The 25083-nt window shown below is 37.9% G+C and overlaps 1 protein-coding gene and 1 long non-coding RNA gene across 2 annotated transcripts; one reads left to right on the top strand and one right to left on the bottom strand.

The window, feature by feature from the left end:
* Positions 1-44: 44 nt before the first annotated feature.
* LOC147600219 (uncharacterized) lies at positions 45-6711 on the top strand. The gene is made up of 3 exons (XR_015258894.1): positions 45-183; positions 649-675; positions 6466-6711. It is a non-coding gene; the product is annotated as an uncharacterized LOC147600219 (long non-coding RNA).
* A 3134-nt stretch (positions 6712-9845) lies between these two features.
* Positions 9846-25066, bottom strand: NDUFS1 (NADH:ubiquinone oxidoreductase core subunit S1). Its single transcript, XM_086751606.1, has 19 exons — positions 24480-25066; positions 23722-23794; positions 23397-23488; positions 21751-21858; positions 20530-20606; positions 20356-20437; positions 20123-20253; positions 19207-19392; positions 18570-18704; positions 18050-18164; positions 16907-17052; positions 16157-16285; positions 14838-14967; positions 14186-14346; positions 12441-12595; positions 11680-11855; positions 10802-10936; positions 10520-10592; positions 9846-10205 (listed from the first exon to the last, which is right to left on the bottom strand). Exons 2-19 carry the CDS (start codon positions 23783-23785, stop codon positions 10114-10116), a joined length of 2187 nt encoding a protein of 728 aa, XP_086607732.1. The 5' UTR covers positions 23786-23794; positions 24480-25066; the 3' UTR covers positions 9846-10113.
* Between the last annotated feature and the right edge of the window lie 17 nt (positions 25067-25083).

Genomic DNA, 25083 nt, shown 5'->3' on the forward strand with positions numbered 1-25083 from the left:
GGGTAGGTGATTATTAAGGGGAATCCCTGAATATATTCTCCAGCAAAGAAGGCAGGGCTGCTGGGGCTGCTCAAGAAGAGAGCCGGCAGCCTCCTACAGCACCACTACAGGCACTGAGAGGACATAACATCAGAGAGCGGCTCCTCTGCCCTCCAAAACAACAACTTTCCTACCATCTTGGAGGTAGTAGAGAGGGAGAGAGGGAGGGGGAAAAAAGTACAGAAGGTTTTTATAAAGTGTCAATTTGAGGGAGGGAGCCAAATGGCCAAAACAATTTTTTTTTAATAATTTATGTGAATTTTTATTTTAAATAAAAATAGAATACAAATGCGTGCGGCTGAAGAAATATTTTTTTTTAATAACCTGTTAAGATCAGCTTTCTGGGGAAAAAAATAAAAGGAGGTATGGTAAAAAATATGTTTTTACTAACTTTGATTTTCTTTAAAAATTAAAAATTTGTATTTTTTCCTGTAATTTCTGAAGTTGATAACTTTTTTTTGTCGTTGTATGGTAGTTCTAAAAATTAGTGTGTAATTGTGAAAGTTAGTGTAACTTTTTTTTGGTACTCGTACTCTCAGTAGAACAGCTGTTTGATGTGGGATAGTTTGGCATAACTGTACCGTTACATCTTTCTCTCTCTCTCTCAAGGCATTGTAAACAAAACTGAACGTACAGGTAGGAAAAAACAGCAATTTTATAATTTTAATTTTTATTATTTTTCTGGAGTAGGCCATGTGGAGAAGCTTTGGGGGATTTAATGTAAGTGAGTGGAACTGTGATGTATATCTGAGAAATTCTGCTAATCTGTCATAAATTTAGTATGGTCTGCCCTTGTGAAAAAAATAAGTCTCATAGCAAGAAATTTTGAGGCAATAGTTGAGTTTGGCTTCAATGTTTTCAAAGCACTTTGCAGCCTTCTAAAAACTGTTTTGGTTTTTTTTAAGTTACTGTTTTGATTTGGGGGCTTTGTTCCTGATATTTATGAATACTATTATTTCTGACTTCTTTACAGAGTTAGGAAATGCTATAAATTTATACTACAATGTCTTGTAATATAAAATAGTCGTTGTGTTTTTCTTTGTTGCGGATATTTTTATTAGATTGTAAAAAATATATGATATGCTGTCAAAACAATGTGAGATGCTATGGTGTATCTATAGGTGAAGACACTGATCACTGTATTCAGCAGACCTATGATATGATGTGTTTTCTTGCAATAGGATTATGCACAGCCCTGTTCAGAGATGAACTGCAAATATGCCTTTTTATTTGTCCTGAAGGAAGAGGAAATAATTAGGAAACTAATGAGTTATACATTTTTAAAAAAAAAGTATTTAAGATTTTTCCATTATAAAAATTATTCAAGTGGTATAGGCTAATTGAACTGCAGTGAGACGAAGGTCGCATGAATGAAGGTACTGAATTACTTACGATAGTATCAACCTCTCCTCTTTCTCTGTCAAATCTGAAATATGTTGATCTAGCTCAGTTTCTTACTGTAATTAAAAAAAAAAAAATCCTGAATTTAGATGCATTCCTTTTTCAAAACTACTTTGTGAGTTTGCCTAGCTAGTATCGTGAGCGTAGTTTGTGGGGTTTTCATTTAGGTAAATTAGTTTGAATTAAAGTATAATTAAAAGTCAGATGGTCATTCTGTCAAACTGTGTATTTTTTGTTCAGCAGGAATTTTTAAAAATTGTGGTTAGTCTACCTAGCATATTTTAATAATCCAATGTGTTGGGTTCTATGGAGTTATTGCATAGGAGGTGTTTTTATGTATCAGATTATTAATCTATTAAATTCATTATTCTGCTCTGGCACAAGAAATAAAAAAAAATGTTACTTCTATATTGTATTTTAAAAGATTTTGTATTTTGTATACAAGTAATGCAATAATTAGGGTACTTCATAATCTTACCAGTCAGTGTTTTGTGCTTTGGAGTATGAAGTATAATGATTCTTTTTGTAAGATATTTAAACAAAAAATACTTTTATATACTATATCTAAAATTCATTACAGGAATGACAAGGATTACAAATGTTGATCATATATGGGATGATTAAAAAAAACCCTTCTGGTATATTACAGATAAATAATCTCAGTATATTCAGAAATTGAACAAATGGAGCATAAATTAATATTTCCTTTATCCTGAATAAATAACGTACCAAATTCTCAGACCCCAGTTTTGCAAGCGCTTGCAGGCTTGATTAATAATTCAGAAGTGCTTGAAGAATCACTCAATACTTACTGGCATAAAACCTACCAAGTTGGTCGGGTTTTACTAGAGTAATGAATTCAAGTTTCTGCACTAAGTGGTGTCTTGTATCTAGCACTGTGTTAAACAAGAGAATTACTACTTTTACCTGTAATTCAGTAGTTCACTATAATTCAAGTTAGTTCTCTTTATTGCACTATTAAGAAATTTTTAGTGTTTTAGGAAGAGAAGCATACCACGAACAACTAGTCTATACTGAGTCTGTCTGTGGTACTCTTGAGAATATCTACAGCACACTGAGGGTTATCTTAGTATTTTTCTTTTAATGGGATGCAGATGATACAACATGTTAGAGAAATGGCTATGAAAGCACTTGAGAACCTAAACACAGAAACAATATTAAACCCTTTCTTTGGCTTATGTGCTTGACTTTGCAGATGCTGACTTTAATCGGATTACTTGCATGCCTAAATTTAAACGTGCATCATAGTAGCATTACACATTTTGGTGACATCCTGAGATCTATTTGATATGTGTTAACTGCAAAGCCAGAAGCTTAATGATAAGGGGAAGGAGAAACATTTTAAATCTAGTTTGGAATAGGAAAACTGAAATGGGATATTTTTTAGTGTCTGTAAAAAAAAAAAAAAAAGTGTCTTTTTAAGGAGGACAAGGTAAAGAGGAAAAATTCACTAGATCTTAGTTACATGGACTATTGTGTAATCATTCAACAGAGAAATTAAAATCTGTATGTTATAGATAGAGGAATTTATTTAACAAAAGTTTGTTTATTTACCTGAGAGGATTAAAAGGATTTGCTTTTCAGTAGCTTACTAAAAATTGCAAATATTGTTTCACTGACAACAAAATGTTACACAGTAACACCCTAAAGGAGCAAAGTCTGCTAGCTTTAGTAATGCAGAATTAAAAGATTTTTTAAAAATATTTTTTAATCTTTATGGTAAGACTCTTCTTAAGTTTGGAGATGCATCACTTTGACAGAGTAGACCAGTGCTCTGAAATGATGTTGGAGAACACAGACTCCTGTACGAGGACTGTGTGTAAACCCAAAGCAAGAAACATCCCCTGGACAAGATGAAGAATTGTCTTCTGGAAATTCCATTTCTTCATTACAGAATAGGTCTGTCTGCCTTGACTTTAAAGTGGCTGCATACCTGGACCAACCGCTCCAGCCAGTAAACATATTGCATGCTTGAGCACAGAGTGGTCAAAGAACATTAATGTTCCTTAAATCACTAGTTTCTGGCTAATGAGACATCCTCTGCTGATGTATCTCACTGGTATTAATAGTGAGACAGAGGGCAGTGACACAGTGAATAGGCTTTGTGAGTCTAATAAAAGTAATGGAGTAGATGCTTTAGGTTGTATACCAGTTACTAGAGGAGGCTGCATCAACAAATGAACCTTGACTCTCTCCCAAGGTCATATGCACCTCAAGTGCAGACCTCAGAAATTTCTGGAGCATGACTTAACACTCGGTGCATGTGGTGAAGAGTCTGGGGTTTTCAGGAAATACTGTTATAATGTTAGTGTCTCGGTATTATTCCCTGAAAGACATACGCGTTCTGAGGAAACAGTTCAAATGCTTGTGAAAGGGATCAGCAATTTATTTGAAGTGTAAGTGAATATTGTGAAGGAGAGGAGCAACTCTAAGTGGGTAGATGTTCATTAGAGACTTTCATATATAGAGCCACATTTGTATGGAAGATCTTGTCTTTAGGCATTTGAACACTGAAAAGGGTAACAAATTAAATAAAAACCAAAATTATGATTAGACACATTCTTCAACGTCTTGAGCAGTGGTTTTACGTGGTATTGATTTATTGAATTGTGGTAAGCTCTGAGTTAAGCTAACCATTAAAGCCCAGCATATTAGTATTATTGAAAAATGCTTATTCTTATTTTTCAACAATTCTTTAACATGGAAATTTTTATTGCAGTGGCTGTCTCTACCATATCTGGATTTCAGTTACCCTGTCTGCTGCAGTAGTATGTATTCGATAACCAGCATGCTTTTTGCCCCTTTTCCAAACATCAAAAAATCTCTGTACTAAAAACATTGTCTACAGTCTGAAGATTTTTCTCTAGCAAATGCACCCAAGTTATGGCATTCAGCTTCTGAATTCAGCTGCTAAACTCCTTCAAGCCCATGTTTTGGTGCACTCCTACGTAGCAGATAGCACAGCTGAAAGCATATGACAAACCATATGTACAATAGAGTAACTTTCCTTTACTTCATTTAAAGTCATAAATGCTAGCAAAGCAACACAAAGTACAGATGACTGGTCTTGTTTTCCTGAGTCTTAAAAGCTTCATTAAAGTTTATTGGAGTACTGGGAATCTTGCTGTGGATTTCAGTAGGAGTATAGCTGCAGAAGTATTTAACCAGTTGGGAGCAAACGTATGCTAGCTATTGCATGATAATATAATTAATTGATAGTGAACTGTACTGAAAATAGTAATTAATGAAGACTTAACTAATCTGTTCTTCATTATCAATGTGTATTTTAATCTGCATTAAATAAATGGTATTGTCTTCCTAAAGCTCAGCAAAGACCAGAGTAAGACTATTAATTGTGGGAAGGTTGTCCAGAGTACATGACAGGCATCTGTGGAGTCTTATTTAAATAGAAGACAAATTAATGGAATAAACTGTCCCAGGAGAATGCTCTAATACAGTCTCATTTTACTGGGAAGCCTACTGTTAATTCAAAGTATACTATTGTATTTTTACTATCTGCTTCTGTCTATTGATATCTCATTAACTGTAATTGTAGCGGTTAAGAAGCTACATGCTTTATCACCCATTCTTCTTTCTGTTCTTAGTTCAGTTACTCATTTACATTTAAGAGTGGGTCTTGGTCATCGCTGCAGATTGGAAAGATGAGAATTCCTGCTCTGGATCAGATCAGTGATCTCTGAGTCAGATCTCGTCTTCTGAGAGTAACCAGTATAGGATGCCTCAAACAAAGGTGTGGAACATCCTGTGACGGATAATTCCAAAATGAAAAGCACGTAGGACAGGATTTTTCAAAAATAGTTGGAGTTGAGCTAAAATCAAAGCGTAAGGCTTAATTTGTGTCTAGGGTCATGAGATACCAGTGGATTTTAAAAGTTACTTGTTATACATGAAGCTTTTTGCTCTTAGTATGTTTCTTTTTGATGCATGGTTCTCATCTCTGATCCATTTCAAACATAGACACAGGTGTACAGAAGGTGACAAGAATAAATAAAATTATTTCTTTGAAATATTAGCATCAGAACGAGATGTTTCTACCAGCTATTATGTCTTACTACGCAAAGAGGGCTCTAAACCTCACAGCACTAATGGATGCTTGCAAGTAGCTGCAGGAAAACATTTATTAACAATGTTTAGCATAGCAGGTTTTGCCGATTATGGAGTCACTCACAGAAAGTTTGAATCACAAGGTTTTATACGTGTTGCTTAAGACTCTCTGTGCTGTTTCTCTGTTGTGCTCAGCTGTGGGGAGCTGGGGATACCCAGGTACTTAGGGACGAGTTACTGACATCATTCCATCAGCTAACAGGCATTACTGTGAAGTGTCTTCTGGATAAAACCTTACACAGAGAGGGCCGTGACATGTATAAGCCCCCTCCCCACAGCAAAAGATTCAGCGTTTGTTGCTGAACCAAGTTTTCCTTGTGACTCTGTAAACTTTGGTGTTTACCCAAAGGTACTTGTACCTATTTGATGTTTTATGAATAATAAAAAATATTTATCTAATAGTTTGGTTTTTTTTTTTTTAAAAATAGGAATTTAAAAACTGTTTCTTAAGCAAGGCAGGTAGTTCTGGGAGAACTTACCTGATAAAACATGTTCTTGTACTTCTAATAAAAAGCTTACTTCAGTTGTCAATGAAGTCCTTAACTTTTAGGTGCTCTCCATAATTCCCCGCGTACTTACTGCTAATTTTTTTCCACAATGGTAGTCATAATTAAGTCCTCTTTTATCAGTTTGCTTGTTAATACTTTCTCTGTTTGCATCCTGTCAGTGCCTTGAAAGAGTCAGTCTTTCAATCCTTCATCACTTGAAGGTGATTTCACCTAATTGCATGTTTGAAGGACAATAAAACAAATCATTATTAAGAGGCTCTTTTTTTGGCAGAGGATGTTTTGGCTTAGCCATTGTTTGGAGTATTTTATGAGGAGCGTGTGGGAACAGGGATGGAGATGATGTTTTATTACCTTTTCTCTTTGCATTTAGGCTGATGCCAGACTGATGCTCTGCTTTTTCTTGAGCAATATGAATCTGAGCTGCTTTTCTGTCGGCTTCCACAGTACTATACCGCACATCCCCCAACCAAGCTGACAGCAGACACTGTCTTTCAAGAATCTATTGGCCTCAGAAGAGGCACTGATCCCAAATATTTTACTTCCTGGGAAAACACTACAGACACTTCCTTTTCTGCGTTGAGCTACACTTCAAAATACATTAAAAAAAAAAAAAAGAGTCTGTTTCAATTATTTTTATGAATGGCCTAGTTTTGTTGGCTGTTTCAGAGTCTTGCTGAGAATGTACCTCAGTTTGACTTGACTTCCATTTGGGACCATATTGTCTGGTGTTTTGTTTTTTTTTTTTTTATTGAAGCAGCTCACTAAATTGCCCAGGATTTAAAGCAGTCTCGCTCTGGAACTTTAGGGATGTACCCACGGGATGCTGCTGCTTCCAGGAAGGTGGGTATCGAACAGGAGTTTAAAAAATTTAAAAAAAAAAAAAATTTTTTGTTTGTTTCAAAATCATAGCTTTACACATAGATGCTTAAATCTGCATGTAGTATTTTGACAGTTTGTTTCTCTTTAATCTGACTGCCAGTGTTAACCTGGTCTAAACTTGCTTGAAAATATAAGTGCTTAGTAGCGTTTTACCTTGAATTAACACACCCTTTCCTTCTCCACTCACCACAACCTTCTGCTAAAGACAAGACTACATAAAGGCAAAGTCTAATCTAAGCCATGTTTGGGGTTAACTGCTGGCAGGTAAGAGTTATGTTTACACAGTGCTGTTGAGAGAAGAGAACACTTAATGACTAAACCCATCCATCTCTCTCCCAGACACATACTTGTTCTTTGTCATGCTCTCTGTGCAGGCAGGACTGTACAGGAAGAAGTGAGATGAAAATTACTGGACCGTAAACTGGCAATGCAACCAGTAAGAAATTCTGCCAGTTGGCCACCAGGTGGTACTAGGGCTGCATTTGGGGAAGTCAATCTCCTTCAGTTTTGATCTTAGCTTTAAAATAAAGTACAATAACCCCCCTGCCTGCCCTCCAACAGAGTCTGGATACATGCACCCACCAACACTGCTTTTGTAGGTTAAATGCATCAGCAGAACTGACGGTTCAGGCAGCGTAGCACCTATCTAATAAGCCCTTACTTCAACAGTTAAGAAAAATACTTTGAGCATGTTCATTTCCCATCATCCCAGCTCTTCATTGCCACCTTCTCATAATGCTCTGCTTTCTCATAATGCTCTGCTTTAATCTGAGGTTGCAGCTTCAGAACCAGCAAGTAGTAGCATTATTTAAGAAAAAAAAAAAAAGTTTACAGTTACACAGAACTAAGTTGCATGAATAGCCCTGTTCTGTAATTTTTGTTCCAATATTTTGCCCAGCCTACATTATCTCCCTTCCTTTGCAGACCCCTACTATCCTTTTATTGCTAGCAGGGCGAAAGTCCACATGTGCACTCACTGTCCAGCCACCAGAGCAAACAGAAGAGACAAGAGAAGGGCTACAATGTAAACTCAATTGATAAGAATACTAATTTAGATAGCTCTTTATTATCCAGTTTCTAACAGTCACATTTGTAGAGAGCCTTGCTGCTAGTATCAAGGACAGCTGAAAAGTTCTATACAGAGTGACTAGTTAGGTAGGAAAGAGGGCAGAGGCAGGACAGGCAGCATCACATGTACTTCTTGTCCTTTTTGTCTTTCAAGATAAGGACTGGACACTTTTTGAATAGAAATAAGGATCTCCTATCCACACTAACCAACGCATGCAGAGTAATGTGTGCTAGAACTCCCAGAGTTAAATAACGCTGCAACATTTAAGGCAAAAAAAAAAAATTCTCTAAAGCTTTTGAACCTTTATAAATTTTGAAGTGAAGAAGTGACAACTGACTTCTTCCACAGCTGAAATTATTCCTCTGTGTTTATACAACATGGATTTTCAGGGGGGAAGAAGTTTTCATCCTGTGAACTTGAGAACCAAATGTTTTACTGAATATAGGATTCAGCTACACCCTTTCTTAAACCTACCATCTGTGAGAAGAGCCAACTGCCTTGATTTTGGCATATGTTCTCACACACATTCTTCTTTTGCTATGTCCCTGCCACAAACACCTCTTCTTCCTAAAGAAGTAATGTTCCTCAAGGACAGCATGCAGGTTTTATGCTGTACTTGGTCACACGTGCGGACAGACACACTATGTGGTCCTGTGAACTGCCACATTAAAAACAGACTACAGTATTTCTAGGTCTCATTAACATGCACAGTAGTATCTTTGAATAAAGTGAATAGTTGTCGTTATTTTGTACCACCAAGAGAACTGACTCTTTTGGTAACTGGAAGACGGCAGGCCGAGTCAAACAATGTCCAACATCTAAGATTTAGTCTGCTAGTGTAAGGACACTGGGCTATACCAAAATAACCAGGAAGAGTTTGCTTCCTGGGCAGAAGGAAAACATTTTTAAAAAAAATAACTTTTGTTACTGAAAAATCTCAAGCATGGAAGAAAAAATAGAATTTGATAAAGCTAAGGCTTCTACATGAGCATTGTCATGCACTCAGTATGAAAAATGTAGCTATTACACTGAAAAATTTAGCTTTTCCTCATGCAAAATTAACAGTTTTAATTTTTTTTTTTAAATAAAGTTGGAAGTGAGGGCTTTATGATACTGTTTGCATTTGCATGATTCCTGGAAGGGTTACTCTAAACCTTATTACCCTAGTAGACCGTTGAAGAGGAAGCTATCCTTCCAAACTTACATTAACCAGCATATGATAGAGGAGAGAGTCACCGTTCCGAAGTAATTCTAAAGCTTAAAAAAAACCACAACCCAAAACCACCAGACACAACCCCTTCCCCCACTTTGCTATAAAAAGTTCAGCACACAGAGAAACTATTCTGAGATCTTTTTTGTATTTGAACTAATGTAGCTAAAGGCCTTTATCTTTTTGCTAATTTTTTTAAGCAGTTCAATACTGGGAAGCTGTGTGAAAACTGTTTGTCTTTTTCAAGACAATAATTTTTATTTCCTCCATTAATTGTTTCTCAACTGCAACAAAATGGAGAAACATACAAATATCTAGACCAGTGGTATGTCTGAACACTGACATAAACCAGGTATGTTTGACTTAAAATAGTGACAACTTGCTCTCAAAGCGCATGACAAAAAAAAAGCATATTCACACTCTCAGCAGTGCTTAAAATTAAAATACCTGGGTAGTCTGGAAGAAGGTTACGATCTAGTATTTTTGCCCTGTAGACTTGTTCCTAGCAAATCAAGACTTCCTGAGTCTGAGTTGCTTACTGAGTTCTTTTCATGCAAGAAGCGTGAGCTATATCAATTACATAAGTAATGGATTGTTTGGTATTATAATTTATTTGTATATAATCATCATGTACGCTGACTCTGGGTACAGTAAGTTGAGTGCTGCATGTTCTCTCAGACACAACAACAGTCCTATAATATTATGGGACTACGTGAACTGATGAAAATGTGAATGAAGAAAAGAAAAATACAACGACCTAGCAAAGAGATTTTTGGAGGGAAAAAAAAAAAAAAAAAGTCAGTTACAGCAGTTAACTGCAACAAATACTTGGATGGAGGTGGTAGGAGCCTGACTAGCCTCTAGCAGCTGGCTGGCTCTTCTACCGCATGAGCACCTTCAACAACAGCTTTCACACACTTGGCCATTGTCTGGGATGCTCTACTGATTGAATCTGAAAAACAAAAATCCAAAACATGTCAGTGTGTTATAACTGTTAATTTTCAAAATTATACACAGACACAATATAAAAGATTTAGTACAAGACTGCATACAAAGACTAAAGAAAATTGCGTAGTTGAATATATAGTCCCACAGTCTGTGCTTTATGCAAATTCCAAATCATTTTACTGGAAAATTTTGTTTTTTCAGAAGGCTCAAATCCTACATTTCTTAGTGGAAAGCTTTAAGTGCCTCATAAGAATCTTACCATAAACCTAAGTAAAATGTATTGCTGATTTCAGAATGGAGAGGCCACACTATACATACCTGTCATATAAAAGTCTTTTATTGTGAGCTGAGGTGGAACAAGAGGATCAGCAAGAAGCTGTTGCTTCACTAACTGTGACAGGAAAGTGGGGGGGGAGGGGAAAAAAAAAAGTCAGCTTTATGATAGGAACTCATTACCAAAGCATTTGTTTAGCAAATTCTACATTCAGTGCAGGTCAAAGAATGCTTGTAGTACTACATATGAAGCAGGCCCATTTCTTTAAAAAGCATCAAGCTACATGACAGCACTAAATCATGCCCAAACACTTCAGTTATGCTTACCTTTGACAATTCATTTGCCTGGTTGAAGTAGTTAGCCTCTTCCACATCATCGTATCGCACCAGATTAGGAGATACTTCTTCTAAACGCCTCCTTATTTGATCAAGGTTCTCATAAGGCAAGGTCATACCAGCCAACTAAGAGATTCACAGAAAGAAATGCCATCAAGTCTAGGGATTTAATACATAGTGGTTTAGATTACCGATCCATTAACATACCTGAAGTAAAATCAGGAAAAATCTACACTCCTGAAAACACAAGCAGTTATAATGCACAACTGAAGCAAAGTCACAGTATTCTGTTGTACTTCTGATGTCTACAGTTAAGACTTCCTCATATTAAAAAACTAGGCTGTCCTGTTTGTTATACAAAGGAAAAAAAAAAAGACAAATACTTTTTTCCCCTCCATACAGATGTCACTCGTACTTTCCCTAGCTTACCACCAAATGAGATAAAAGTTGATGCAATTATCAATGCATCCTCTTCCCAGTGACTAGTAAGCACGTATTTGACCTTATCGAACGATACCAGATCCTGTCCTCAGAGTTCACATTTTCTTTCTAAAAAGCAAGAAACTGCATCCTCCCACCGGTTTCCTGTAAAGCACTTCATGAAGATCTGCAGAATTTGCAGACAAAGCTTCACCCATTATGCATTCCAGTAGCATACAGCAGCTACATAGTTAGTGCTGTCCTCAAAAGAGGCACAATATGATTTAACTCACCAAATTAACAGATTCAACACAAAACATTACTTCTTAAGACTACAGTCATGTATTTCCCTGAATATGTACCTCTTTTTTGGAAACCATTTTCAATATAAAAGGAACTTAACCTCTCAGTATACTTTTATTAGAAGCAATTTGTAATAGCAACAGTACCTCAGAGACAGCTCTAATAATCCTCCAGTCTTCCCTTGCCATCCCAGGAGGTGTTACTGCTACTCTTGTCTGCTGGGCCCTACCCTCGGTATTCACGTATGTGGCTGCCTTCTCTGTATACGCTGCTCCTGGGAGAATAATATCAGCCATGGGCGCTCCCACATCCCCATGATGCCCTAAATGCATGGAAACAAGAAACAGTGCACAACCATATAAAAAAGAAATGCTTTGCTAATATAATACAGAATTTTTGCGTTCCCAGAAAAAAAAAAGTGGTTTCTAAGGTTTGCTTAACCAGTAATATAGAGCCTATTAGGCTGCCTGCTCCGAGGTCTCACTTGCCTAATTACTTTGGGGAGAATGAATGGACTACAAGCAGTAGTAAATGGTAGTTCAGAATCTATAGTCGCTCACCTCTGGGGGGCTCCTGAACAAGGATGCTTAGTGAATTAAGATAAGACAACATTTTGGTAAAATAGAACAGCTGGGAACTAATGCCATTTTGTCTGCCAGGTTTGAAGCTATGCTCCAGAAGACCTAACTGGTTTATATACCCTTATTACTCATCAACAGTTTCTCATTTTTACCTAAAGAGTAGGTAACCAGTATCTCAGTTATGTGTTGGAAGTTCCATTTCTTGTCAGAAAACAAATGCTAGGATTTATCAAAGGGTCAGATATGTTTGTAAGAATATGCCACTGTTTAGACTTTCTCTCCAGCTATTAGATAGCAACATTTCTTAATTTACGTCTACCAATTACCTTGATAGATGATAAAACAATCCTTTGGCAAATCCTGACGTGTTATACAACCTGAATCTGCTCCCAAGAGATACAATACTTTGGGAGGATTTTTCCTAATTGACTCCACTCCTGGTTTGAAACCCAGATCCAAAGCAGCTACCTGGCTTGCCACCCTGTAGGAACAAACACATTTTGAGTTTATGTTATTTCAGAATTCTCTCTCTCCCATCAGAACAGACCTAACTTGTTTTTTTTACTAGATATTTAAAGGGGACATAAGAGGTCTCCAACAGTAACAGTACAAAAATGAAGCGTAAAGGCAGCTGAAAATTTTGACGGAGTATTTGACAGAATACCAGGTTCTCTATGCATTTTGACAAACTGATGCCATTTGAAGTTTTCACGGGGATTCTCACCTATTTAAGGTGGGATAGCAAAATAAAGGCAGATATTCTAGGTCAGGGCCTAGTGGCAGGCAGCTCACTTGTCATCTGGAACATCAAGGTTCACATTTCAGCTATGAATTGAACTCAACAGGCCAGGCCTTTATTTTTAGGGCACTCAGGTGGAAGATGAAAACCCTGTTACTGGACCATCAGCTACTCTGAAGCATCTAAAACTTAAGACCACTATTTCATCACTATTCATTTATTCACACATAAAAATACTTTTAAAAATAATGAAATAATCATTATAATTTTCTGGCAATCTTTTCCTTTTCCAAATAAACAGTTTTGCATAACCCTGCCATAATTAAGTGCCAGACTTTGCATTCTATTTAGAAGAAAAAAGATTCTCTCTGTAGAGAACAGATCTTTCAGTCTTACTCACGTTTGTCTGACACAGTCAGATACTGTAACCTCTGTAAGTTAAGTTATTTTTACACTTAAGGTAGAGCGTAGTGCACCATAAACATGGAAGTCAGTAATAGGAAAGACTGCCACACCACATGTAAAAAAGCTATCATGAGCGTTCTTTAAATCATCGGATTTTTTGGTATTAAAATGTTTCGGTTTCAACAGCAGGATTTTGTATTGAAGTTTCCTTCAGAGGACCAAGCCCTGCTCTTCCTATACTAGTTTTCCATCAATGAAGCTGCTTTTGACAGTGGGACTTTGTTGAGTCTCCAAATCCCAGTGCCACTGTATTTGCTGAAATAATTTTTCCTTTACAGATGTTGTCAATTTGATAGATGAAGTTTTACAAAAATACTGTCCCAAAAGAAGCTTGCCTATTAAAAGGAATAATATCCCAATAAACTGAATAATTAAGATCAAAAGACCTAAAATAAGGAGCTTTGAAGCTCTTCTATTAGCTACTCAGTTAAGAAACTGTACAGTAAAAGGAATATTGTAAGAAACCATATAATTTAAATACTCTTGCCATTTTGTTTTTCTTCCTCTAGATTAAAAGCAATCATTTAGCAAGTGATACTGGTCTGCCGTGCATACTGCTCAGCACTGTGATATGTTATTAAGCTGTCTTGTATCTATACCTCTAAATTTAAACTTTAAATTCTACATTTAAATGTAATAAATAAATAAAATCTCATGGAGAGCCTAAAAAGTTTGCCAGATCAAGGAGCCCATTTTTATTAAAAAGTTTCTGCTAGTTTGTACTTCTATTTTTTTATATTCACTACAGGTTCTAACCTGATAAGCTGCTTGTGCATACACAAAGAAATCTGCACAAATACATTGTGGTAACTTGCGTAGACCTAGTGTGAATGAAAGTGGCTCCAAAAAAAGAGTTTTAAAGCAAACCTGTGGAGGATGTTCATGACTTTCCAATCAGAACCAACACCGCTCCTAGTCCTGGCATTTTGTGCAATGGTGGAAACAGCAGCATGGATAGCTGCTCCATCACTGCGCTGCAGTGCTGCACTACCCACCACCACCATTGGCTTTTTGGCCTGATCAAGGACCTGTGCAAGTAAAGAATCAAGAAATAAATTTCAAGGCTCTGAAGACAATTCTCAGTGCAGATAATGTAATAAATCCCATAATTTCTACCTAAGTCCTCCACACAAAGCTACGGTTCTGAAACAGTCATTGTTTCATTTAGAGATAAAGCCAAGAGAAACTGCTATAAGCAGTACACTACTCTGTCAATACAGAACTGTACTCTCGATAACCAGACATTTTAGTGGAAACAGCAGCAGCTGGAACAGCCTGTTTTATATCAAGAAATATTCCAGGAGTTCTCTGCACTGCAAAGTTTTACACACCTGAATATATTAAACAGTTTCACACATACTTGGTGCACACCAATCATTACCTCATCTCTGCATTTGATTAAAAGCAAATAACCCCATATACAACATAGTACTTCTCTTCAAATCAGTCTCTGTGGAGAATTCAGATAATTATTCAATACATCCAAAATGGAACACTCACACGCCTAAGTTGTGTGTACCTTGGAGAATGCATGTTTTCCAGAAGCAATGTCCTGGAGTATCTGTGGGGACTCTCCTAGATGATCATATGTGTAGGTCAGATTCACAGGAGAGCCAACAAGGGCCACCTGCAAGTCATTGTGAAGCCAGCTGAAAACACAGCAAACATTTTATAAAAATAAAAGAAATAGAGTTTTACTCAACCAAACCCACTAATTATAATTTTAGTAATAACTTGAAATAGGATGCAATTTCTTTCAAAGGAATTAATTGTTTCAGTAACATGCAGTTTAACATTATTCTGTTAACCAAGTTTAACATTTTTTTAGGACTGTTTATCTATATATATTCTGGGAACAGTGCAACAACACACCTTACATGAGAAGTTCCTAACTCAATTCCCTCCTCCCCTCAAACTTTTGCCAATTCAGTGGGGAAAAAAACATTGCACAAAATGAGATGCTACAACTTTAAACTATCTTCCAGTGTTAGACAAAACCAAACAAAACAGAAAACCCTCCACACCTACAGCTACTATTAAGTTTATTTAGCTTGACTTAACTCTTAGTTACTTCAGAATCGAAGGTAAAGTCATTTGTAGGAGGAAAGAATTCTGAACTTGACAGTGCTCATTGTTTTAGAAATCCACTTATTTATTAGATAAACAGGCAAAAATTTATCTGGTTAGAACTTTTTCCTTTTTTTTTGTAGCTTCTCATAGCACAGACTTATTAAAATCTGAATTGTTCATAAATTTCATTTCATTTTTTTCCTCTCAAAATTTTAAGGCCACTGTTGTTTAAAATGATTTATTTTGGAAGACCTGGCATTAGGAAGGACCTCACTTATCTCCTGCTGACATATCTTGTTAAATTTGAATTAGCTATGTTCAAAAGCTTGCGAAAGCCACACTACTTGCCAAAGAAAATGTTAAACTTTATGACTGCTTCTAAAATCAGTAAGTCTGACTTGTTACAACAACAATACAAAAAGCAGCAAACTGATGCTGAAAATAATTCTTTAAGGAATATGCTTTAACAAACTTCTATAAGGCAGAAAATATAAGGTGTCTGTGTAATTTTACAAAGGAATAAATGTCTGAGTATATGAACTTACGTAAAATGTCGAAGTGAGAATGAACAAAACATAGCCATACACTACAAGGAGAAGAGACATTCTTTTTCTACAAATACATCACCATTTCCTTTACTAAAAGGTGAACTAAATCCAGTGAGTCCATCTGGAGGAACACTCTCAACTTACTGCCTGTGGCTCCACCTGAGCACTGTATCAAATCCAGATGGATTTGCACGCTTACTCACCACCAAGGAACACAAACCTCTTTCGAATTCTAGCATTAAAAAGTGGTGCCTCAAAGCGTGGATTGGTGCCAACTAGAAGCAGGACATCTGCCTCCTCCACTCCAGCAATCTTGGTATTAAGCAGGTAGTTAGAGCGTAGATCTGTGCTGTAACAAAAACATGTAAGAAAGAAAGAGGATGAGAATTCATTAAAGGGAAGGAATGAAGCTATGGTAAATATTCTAGATGCTTAAAGTATTTTTTTCATCTCAGGAAGATAAATGGAAAGAAGAGATTTCTCAATCCAAATTACCAACCCAGATAAAAAGTAAGAGCTTCTCTCTTTCCTGAATATCAGAGACAGCAAAACATTAAAGGAATTACAATGTGGATGTTTCCTACATTTACAGTTATTGTCAGCCTGCACAAACTTCATCTGCTATTAAGCAGTTTACAAGATCTGAATCGTACTATAGTTTTCACAACACAAACAGAAATAGACTAAATTATCCAACCTAGAACAGAGTGTAACTGGCTTTCAGTAGCCTACTGTTAAACTGCAGCGCCCTCAACACACAGTAAGCGTGCAACCCTTGCTGTAGTAGAGACTATATCAATTCACAATCCATAAATACTCTCTAGAAATGAATATTGTAAATCAAACAAAACCTGCTAATGCATCAGCAATTGCTACCCTTAGTCATTTAAAAATCTTACCACGAGATGATTTGCAGATTAGAAAGATTATTAACATACTAATTACAGACAAACTTGGCCTGAACTCTTACCCAGCTCCAGCAGTAGGGAAGACCTCTTCAGTGCAGAGCATATCACAATTTATTCTATTCAGTAAGTCCTTCAGAGCTATTAGTGCTTCTGCATCCACCAGTCCTCCTACAATTGCTGCTACTTCTTTACCTGTGACAGCCTGTAGCTGGAGAAAGAGTAAGTATAAACATAAGCAAAAGAAACCATTGAAATAAATTCCCTGTTGGCCCAGGTAAATGTTTGTTACAATAGGATGTGCCAAAGCCAGCAGTGCCAACAGCTGGCCTGGAGTTCCACAAACTGATCAGCAGTGTCTGACTTCCAAAAGGCAGCAACTCCAGCTCCTTCAGAACTCGTGATAAGCAAAGAACAGCTCTCTGTACTCTATGCAGATCTCTCCCACTTGAGTTATTGCTCAGATGTGGCTAATTCTCATTTAGTATGAGCAGGAGAGGGAGACTGGTGAATGCTTTTAATGAAGCTACAGTGCAGACAGAATACAAACTTCCGTAACACAGTCAGGTAGTAAACTCAACTCAAAGGTATTCTCTTAGAAGCAGTAGCTTTCTATAACAAACTCTGCTACTGTACCACGGGCAAAAACATCCTTGAGGAAAGTTCAATTACAGTTATTCAATTCTACTTCGTCCTACATAAAATTTTAAATCAAAATCCAGAGCAGTCATGCAGCACTTCATTTAAGCAGCAGAATCAATCACCACAGAGACAAACCACTGAGGCAAGCAAAATTCAGATATAAGTAATACAGAATTAATGGCTTTGATGGCAAAAGTGGTGATAGCACAGTTTAAAAAAAAAATTAAAGTCTTCAGTTAGATCAGAGTAATTCAGGAAAGTTGCTTCCTCCTACATTTCTGAAGGAACAGTTCAGTTTCCTATTTAAATAAAATTTCTCTCGCAATGCCCCAAATGAAATAGTAGTAAGACAAAGTTCTTCAGATGGTCTAATTCATGAAACAGAAAATAATATTCAAAGAAAAGAAGCAATTTAAGGGGGAACACAATGGATTAGAAGTCAAATGCTCCCATTTAACCTTAAAGAAAAAAGCCCTTTTCTATATAACTGTTTTCAAACCAATCATTGTAATAGGTCCAGCTTTAGAAATTAATTTTATACTACATATACTGAAAATAGTTCTTACCACACCAGCAACACGAGTTAATACATCCTCCCATGAGGCATAAACAAACAGTCCTTTCTCATTCTTGATCATTGGCTGAGTAAGTCTCTGACGCTTCAGACCATCATAAGCAAACCTAAGTGAACACCACTAATATTAAAGAGCAAAGACAAAGATAATTGTGTATACTAAATATTTTCTAAGACTGAGTTTTCTAACAGGTTGCAATGATTAGAAAAGAGAAACACAAGAAATATTTCCCCTGAAAGTTTAACTTTTCTATCTCAAAAACAAGCAAAAAAAATCTGTGATAAAAATAAAAGTTAGTCTAAAAGAAGTTACAAATATGAAAGCCTTAGAAATCTCAGTAACTTCAATTATAGTATTTAAAACATGTTTTACCAGTTATTCTTCACTAAAGCTTCACAATATTAACAGGAGAATCCAGAAGTCAGTGCTACTGTCCACATTTCTGGTTCTGCAAAGTGTGCCTTTAATGCATGCATAAACACGCATGTAAGTACAAACACCTCCCACACACCTTGTTTTGTCCGATATCCATTCCTCGTTGATATCTTCATGCAGCCTTGGCAAAATTCTCATCACTTCTCCAGTTCTTGTGCTCACTACGATGTTGCTTCCAACTGCATCAAGAACGTCAATTGACTCTACCTTCCTGTTTAGAAGAACAAATAAATGATTTGCAGTTTTCTATATATCTTGTATATATATATATAAGCAGCAACAGACTGCATAACAAACAAGCCAACAACAACAAAAATGATGTGCTGGAAGTTTAGCTTTAGATATACATATAAGAGCTTAGTTTCACAAGATATTTTAAGTAATATCCTCAAGAATTACTGAGTTAATCAATTTGACTTTTTCTTTATACACATATTTACTGAGCAAGCAGCACAGCCTAAGAGTCCAAAACATTTTAAAGTATAAATAAGGGATGAATAGTCTAGAAACTGTAACATTATTCCTTTTCTTGAATGAGTTGTGAGTAAATAACAGAATTTGTGTTAGATTCAGTCTATGGAAAAGTCTACAACAAAAACACAGAGAACAAAAATAAAAGAAAACCGTTGGTATCATAGATGGATGTATTCTGAGATTAAGCGTACGACAGAAACAGAGAAAGCTGCATCTTCTGTATGAGTTAAGGTATATACCTTGTCTCCCATGGGCGTGCAGTAAAAGCATATGGCTTGGAAGTAAGGGCACCAACTGGGCAGATGTCAATAATATTTCCTGATAACTCAGACATGAACATTTTTTCAACGTAAGTACCAACTTGCATATCATTTCCTCTTCCGGTTGTTCCCAAGTCATCTACCCCGGCAATCTCACTAGCAAACCTGGTAGATGCAAAAAGCATTAAAAACAAACCTGGAATATACAACAGCAATATAACACATTTTTCAACCCTTATCTCATTTTCTTAAGATAAAACATTAGCCTTAGTTCATACAACGGAAAGAAGATAATAATTGTTTAGATGCATTAGTGCCATCACATACAGGGCCACACATCTACAGAATTTCATTCAGATGAGGCTACAAAAACTAGGTGGAGTAAAATAAAAACACAAAGCAGTTCGGTGCTCATTGAATTTCACAGTTTAAATCCAGTATAAGTCCTAACTAGCAAGTACTTTCTAGAACTAGGCAGGTACATTGTATTCTCTTCCATCTGGCTCAAGTTAGCTAGTGCTAAACCTCAGGACTACAGAACAGCACAAATATAGCTACCAGAGGCTGTCAAGAATAAATAAATCTTGCAACTGTGGCTGAGGAAGTCACTTCATGTTTTAAAATCCACGCTGGCACTAACACCACGGGACCAGTTCTGCCCTGTAGAATTCTAATTTCACTTCCATGTTTCGGCCATCTCTATCTCCTACATTACAGCTGTCTGGTAGCTCTGGAAAACCAGCTATCAGTCCCTACCAGAAATAAAATTCTTAAGCACAGTCAGAAAAGAAGTGAGAAAAATTGATTGCCTCTCAGGGTGTTTCTTTCACAAGTAACAAACTGATACAAATATGCCTGCTCAGTACTCTGTCCAGTGAAAAATAAAGGACATTACCTGATACATCGAGTGCACTGTATACATCGAGTCATTATTGTTTTCACTAGTGGGCCAATGTTCTTGTCCTCTACAGCACGTTTTCCCTCTCTAAATCTGCTCCGATCACTGCCAAACATCATGGATTGATCCTAGAACAGAAAACAGATATATCCAGGTTGCCGGAAAGCACAATTTCACCTAAGACAAGAGTATTAATACCTAAGTCTCCACAACTTAATTGGATGTCGTACCTGTAGATCACATTCTCCACCCTGATCACAGATAGGACAATCCAATGGGTGATTTGCCAGCAGGAACTCCATTACACCTTCTCTGTTGGGTTCAGGAATTAAAGTTAATGTCAACTTCACAACATTTAGCAGATAGTACAACTAATCAGCTATAAGACACTAGAAAAAATGTACCTTGCTTTCCTGGACTTCTCAGAGTTTGTTAGTATGTTCCAGCCCTTCATAACTGGCATGGCACAAGCAGCAACTGGCTGCAATCATCATAAAAAGCAAACGTGAACATAACATATTCTTCTTAACCCCAACCTCCTCCCCACCACTAATTCTTACATAGGCATCTGTTACTAATTTAACATGTTGTAGAAATAAAAAGGTATCTGCAAGGAAAAAAAAAAAAAAAGGAAGAAAATCAAACCAATAAAGTCACTAGAAGCCATATTTATTAATAATATGCTATATTAAAAGGTTAATTAGTTGTGATTTATTTATTTGTAAAGTTGAAAATTTTACACTTTCGAGTTCCAATTCAAATAGTTAATAGCAAGACGAAAGTCAGTTGTAAGATATAATGCAAATCAAAGAGGTTCAGCAGAGATCTGGACCTCTAGAACTGAAGTTCAGAGTGTGCATCATTTATTAGACATTTATTTGTACAAAGCCTCAAATCAAATTTTTCAGAAGATGACTGCAAGATTAACAAGAACTGCTCAGAAAACAAATCCCTTCTACTTTTCAATTATGTCATGAGATAGACCATCACAACTTCCATGTTTAGTGATAACCCAACATCTCCAGAGATGCAAAGCTCAAACTATGAAACTCAAGCTGAGGTGAGCTAGAGTTTTGTGTGTGAATGTAAATGTGTAATCCAAGACTTAACTCCAAAAAAATGCCTCAACTATTTGCAGATTTCTTCCTATTGCTGAAGACAGCCTTCAATCCTGAAGTCTATTCAGTCTATTTTACAACAGACAACAATGGTACATAATGCATTAAAATATAAACTAATAACTAACTACAACCTCTTCTTAGCTAGAACAAACCTGCAGACACTAATCCTATAGCTGAATTCATACAGTATCTTAAGTTTACTATTTGCATAATATCAGCTGAAAACGTGGAGTTGAAGCTTGAATTATAAAAATATATGTGACTGAAAACACACAGCTATCAAATGCTTATGTCCAGGAGCAAAATAGTCCATATGAGACTGAGAACTGGCTTTGAACCACAGGCAATCACTGTGGTCCAGTGGGAAGAAGGCAAAAACCTGCTTCAAGCAGCTGAATAACAAAAATTTGTGTGCCAGTGACAGCGCAAACAATTATTTACAAGATTTAAACCAGGCCCTAAACACAGCAGAAAACTGTAATTTCTATGAAACGTATAGAGTACCTTGGGAGCCTTCTCTATTTCCACAAGGCACATCCTACAGTTTCCAGCAACAGAGAGACGATCATGGTAACAAAAACGAGGTATCTGAATTCCAGCCTTTTCACAGGCCTACAAAGAATAAGAAACAAAGGAAAATTAAATTTTAGTAGGCTTTTCAGTTCCATTTCATAAAACATTTTTCAGGTTTTCAAAGAATAACAGTGTTAGTACTCAGGAATATAGTACATTCAACCTTTCATCTTAAGAAGTTATCATAAATAAAAAATAGTGATCAAGCAGAAACATGTCAGGTTACCAATTACAAATATATTTTTTCCAAAATTTGTAACTAATGGAGGAAATGAGAACTGACCTCTCTCTCATTCTTTTCTCCAAGAATAGAGAGGATTCTAATACATTGGACATTAGCAATAAAAATAACTTTACAAAGAAAGTATGCACTATTTTTTTTAAACTGCATTAGAGAAGAAAATTTGAAAAATATAAAGGAAACAACAACGGGCATAATCATAGAACAGAACAGAATCATAGAATAGTTTGGGTTGGAAGGGACCTTTAAAGGTCATCTAGTCCAACCCCCAACTCAGTGACTTCGTATGACTCGATGACTTCTGATAATTCAACAATTCTATAAAGGTACTGGAGCATAGTCAATTTTCAACTTCAGTAGAACCCCAGACTCAGAAACATTCTTCAATGACATGTGAGGAGAAGAGACAGGAGGACAGAGATGACAGATTTCCAGGGAATAGATGAAAATGGCCTTTCCTGCGTAAAATCCCCATGCCTGATGGGATCTACGCTATAGTGCTAGCTATGCCTGCCAGAAGAAAGACCACTGAAATAAATTTTAAAAAGAACTAACAAGATCTAATTCTTCTGATGATTTCTACAAAAAACTTTCACATGTAAGCAAAACTAAAAACCTAATTAAAAAATCACATTTAAGAAAATACTACATTAGACTCCTGCTAGGGGCATTCTAATGCCTAGATAAATTAGTAACTTGTATCAAAAAAATGAGGGATATATTTTGAAATAAACACTATGTACTTTAATGTTCTAATTCACTATACCACATCGCCATTTAATGACTTCTTAAAAAGAAGTTAGACTGGAAGATCTACTTGACATTTTGGCCTGAAAAGCAACAACGCTGAACACACAGGCTGGAAGATCCAGGTTCCATTTCTTCCCACACGAAGAATAAAAGCAGCAAAGGATCAGCATTCTAAATCATAAGAACTAATAACCAAAATAAAACAATACCTCATTTACCTGAGACATCACTTCAATAAGATACAAAATTAACAGGTTCTGAAAGACTACCAGGTCACATAGAGTTCAGAGCTAGGATTTCAACCAGAATTTATCAAAGTTTGTTACTGCATTGCATAAATTTTTGCAGTTGGGATTCAAGCTGCACGCATCTTCTTTCAGGCAATCATGGCAGATGCTTCTTTTTCAGCCACTGAACTCCCCAAATGATCTCTGCCATATGAAATTGTATCACAATCAGTGAAAACACTCCTAAAGAATTGCAAGAAGCAATGCAAAGGGTTTTCATTTCGCTATATAAAATAGAACACGCTGCCAAGAAGTGAAATGTGGAGTCCACGAAAAATTCAGCTTGCCACTCCCCACACCTGAAGTACTGTGGTTCCTGGGTTCACCAACACAGGATGTCCATCCACAAACACCTCTATTTGGTTGCTGGCTGCTGTTGCAGTTGTACGTCCTGAGAGACATGGAAAAAGAAAACAAAACCTTTCAGTTACTGCTAGATGCAAATCATCAAGACTCCACACTCCTTGTCTCAGTTATGCCGTACTGACACCACTCCAGCTCTATAAACAGCACAACATAGAATTCCGGAGCTGCCAACAAAGTACACGTACATGCCCTTCAGTAAGTCAATTACACAAACATTAATTTTATCACCATACACACACACATAAACTAGACACTTACCATGCACTTTGGAGGACTGGGCAACCCCTGCTAAGGTCCTGCGGACAGCAGGTAGTCGAAGCATGGTGCTTTGCTAAGAGAGAAAACAGTACTGAGTTTTTATCAGTTCAAGTGTTTGCTGACAGGTTTTAAACAGGCAGAGTAAAAACTTTTATACCCGTTGCAAAAGAGTATGTATGCACCTATGCGTACAAAATTATAAGAAAATAAGAAGCTACTTTCTTAAACTGCAAGACATGGTTCTCTTTTTCTAGTTGTCTGTTCTTCATACAGATGTATGTCCCCTCACATTAACAGCGACGAACGTTACGACGATAGAGCCGGCAGCCCAGCTCCCGCCACCAGCTCCGCAAGAGCGGCCCGGAGCAGCGACAAAGGACGAGCAGCCGCCGAGGCCGGGCGGCAGCTCCACTGCAGACCCCTGTGTTTACAGCCAAAGCCAAGGGCACCCCGCAACCGCTGCCCCGCCGCACCGACCGAGCAGGCCCGGCGCTGCCCGCCCCGGCCTGCCCCCCCGGGGCCCCACTAGACGGTGCAGTTCGGCGGCGGGCCCGGCGTTCCCGTCCCCGGGGCCGAGGGCACGGCCGGCGGCAGCGCTGCCCGCCGCGGGGGTCACCTTGGAGGCGCCTCCGCCGCTGCGCGCCAGGCAGCCCCCGGCCCGCTGCCCAGCCCGTCAAGGGCACCGGGAGCGGCGACGGGAGGAGGGCACCCGTAACGGGGCCCGCCGTACCCGTCCTTGCCGTGGCGGCTGCCGTTACCTGGCGCGGGAACGGGCAGCGGAAGCGCCTAGGCCTTCCCCGCCGCTGCACAGACTACCCTGCTCCTCGGCCTCTACGGCGGCGGCCTCGGCCCTTTCCGCCGCTCGCCGGAGCCTCCTTCGGCAATCTCCGGAGCGGGCAGCCGCAGCGACCAGCGTCGCCTTCTGACGTACACGTTCGGCAATCTCCGGAACCAACGCTTCGGGGATTTCCGTCAGATCATCGGCCAACACTGGAACTCGGCAATTTCCGCTGTTCCTCCAGCGCCTTCTCGGCCGCCGTCAGACACCACCCTCGGCAATTTCCGACTCCTTCCGCCTCTTTTTTCGGCGACTTCCGCTGATGCCTGCGGCGTGGGGGGGACACCACAGCACAGAGAACGTTACAGTACCCTTGCCACACTGAAAACTCTCCTGGACTTTATCGCTAGCATCACGTTTATTACCCCGATCCCTCCCCGCGCCTCCGCTCTCCTGCCCACTGCCTGCTCTGCGCGGCAGCAGCCAACCCGTGAGGAACTACTTCGCGGCTTATTCTGGCGGAGGGATATACGCGCGGAGCCTTCTGCGGGGGGATGCGTCCTCTATATAAGGCAGCCGCAGGG

Source organism: Chlamydotis macqueenii, chromosome 6 (genome assembly GCF_036417535.1).
Source record: "Chlamydotis macqueenii isolate bChlMac1 chromosome 6, bChlMac1.mat, whole genome shotgun sequence".
NCBI classification, from domain to species: domain Eukaryota; kingdom Metazoa; phylum Chordata; class Aves; order Otidiformes; family Otididae; genus Chlamydotis; species Chlamydotis macqueenii.

What these genes read in the sequence shown, in the direction of transcription:
- NDUFS1 (XM_086751606.1), bottom strand. Translation starts at nt 23,785, where the DNA reads ATGCTTCGACTACCTGCTGTCCGCAGGACCTTAGCAGGGGTTGCCCAG. An exon ending in GTCATGAACATCCTCCACAG is followed by an intron (nt 12,596 to 14,185) that starts GTTTGCTTTAAA and finishes TTGTTCCTACAG; the next exon opens with GGTGGCAAGCCAGGTAGCTG. An exon ending in AAAAGACTTTTATATGACAG is followed by an intron (nt 10,206 to 10,519) that starts GTATGTATAGTG and finishes TTTGTTTTTCAG; the next exon opens with ATTCAATCAGTAGAGCATCC.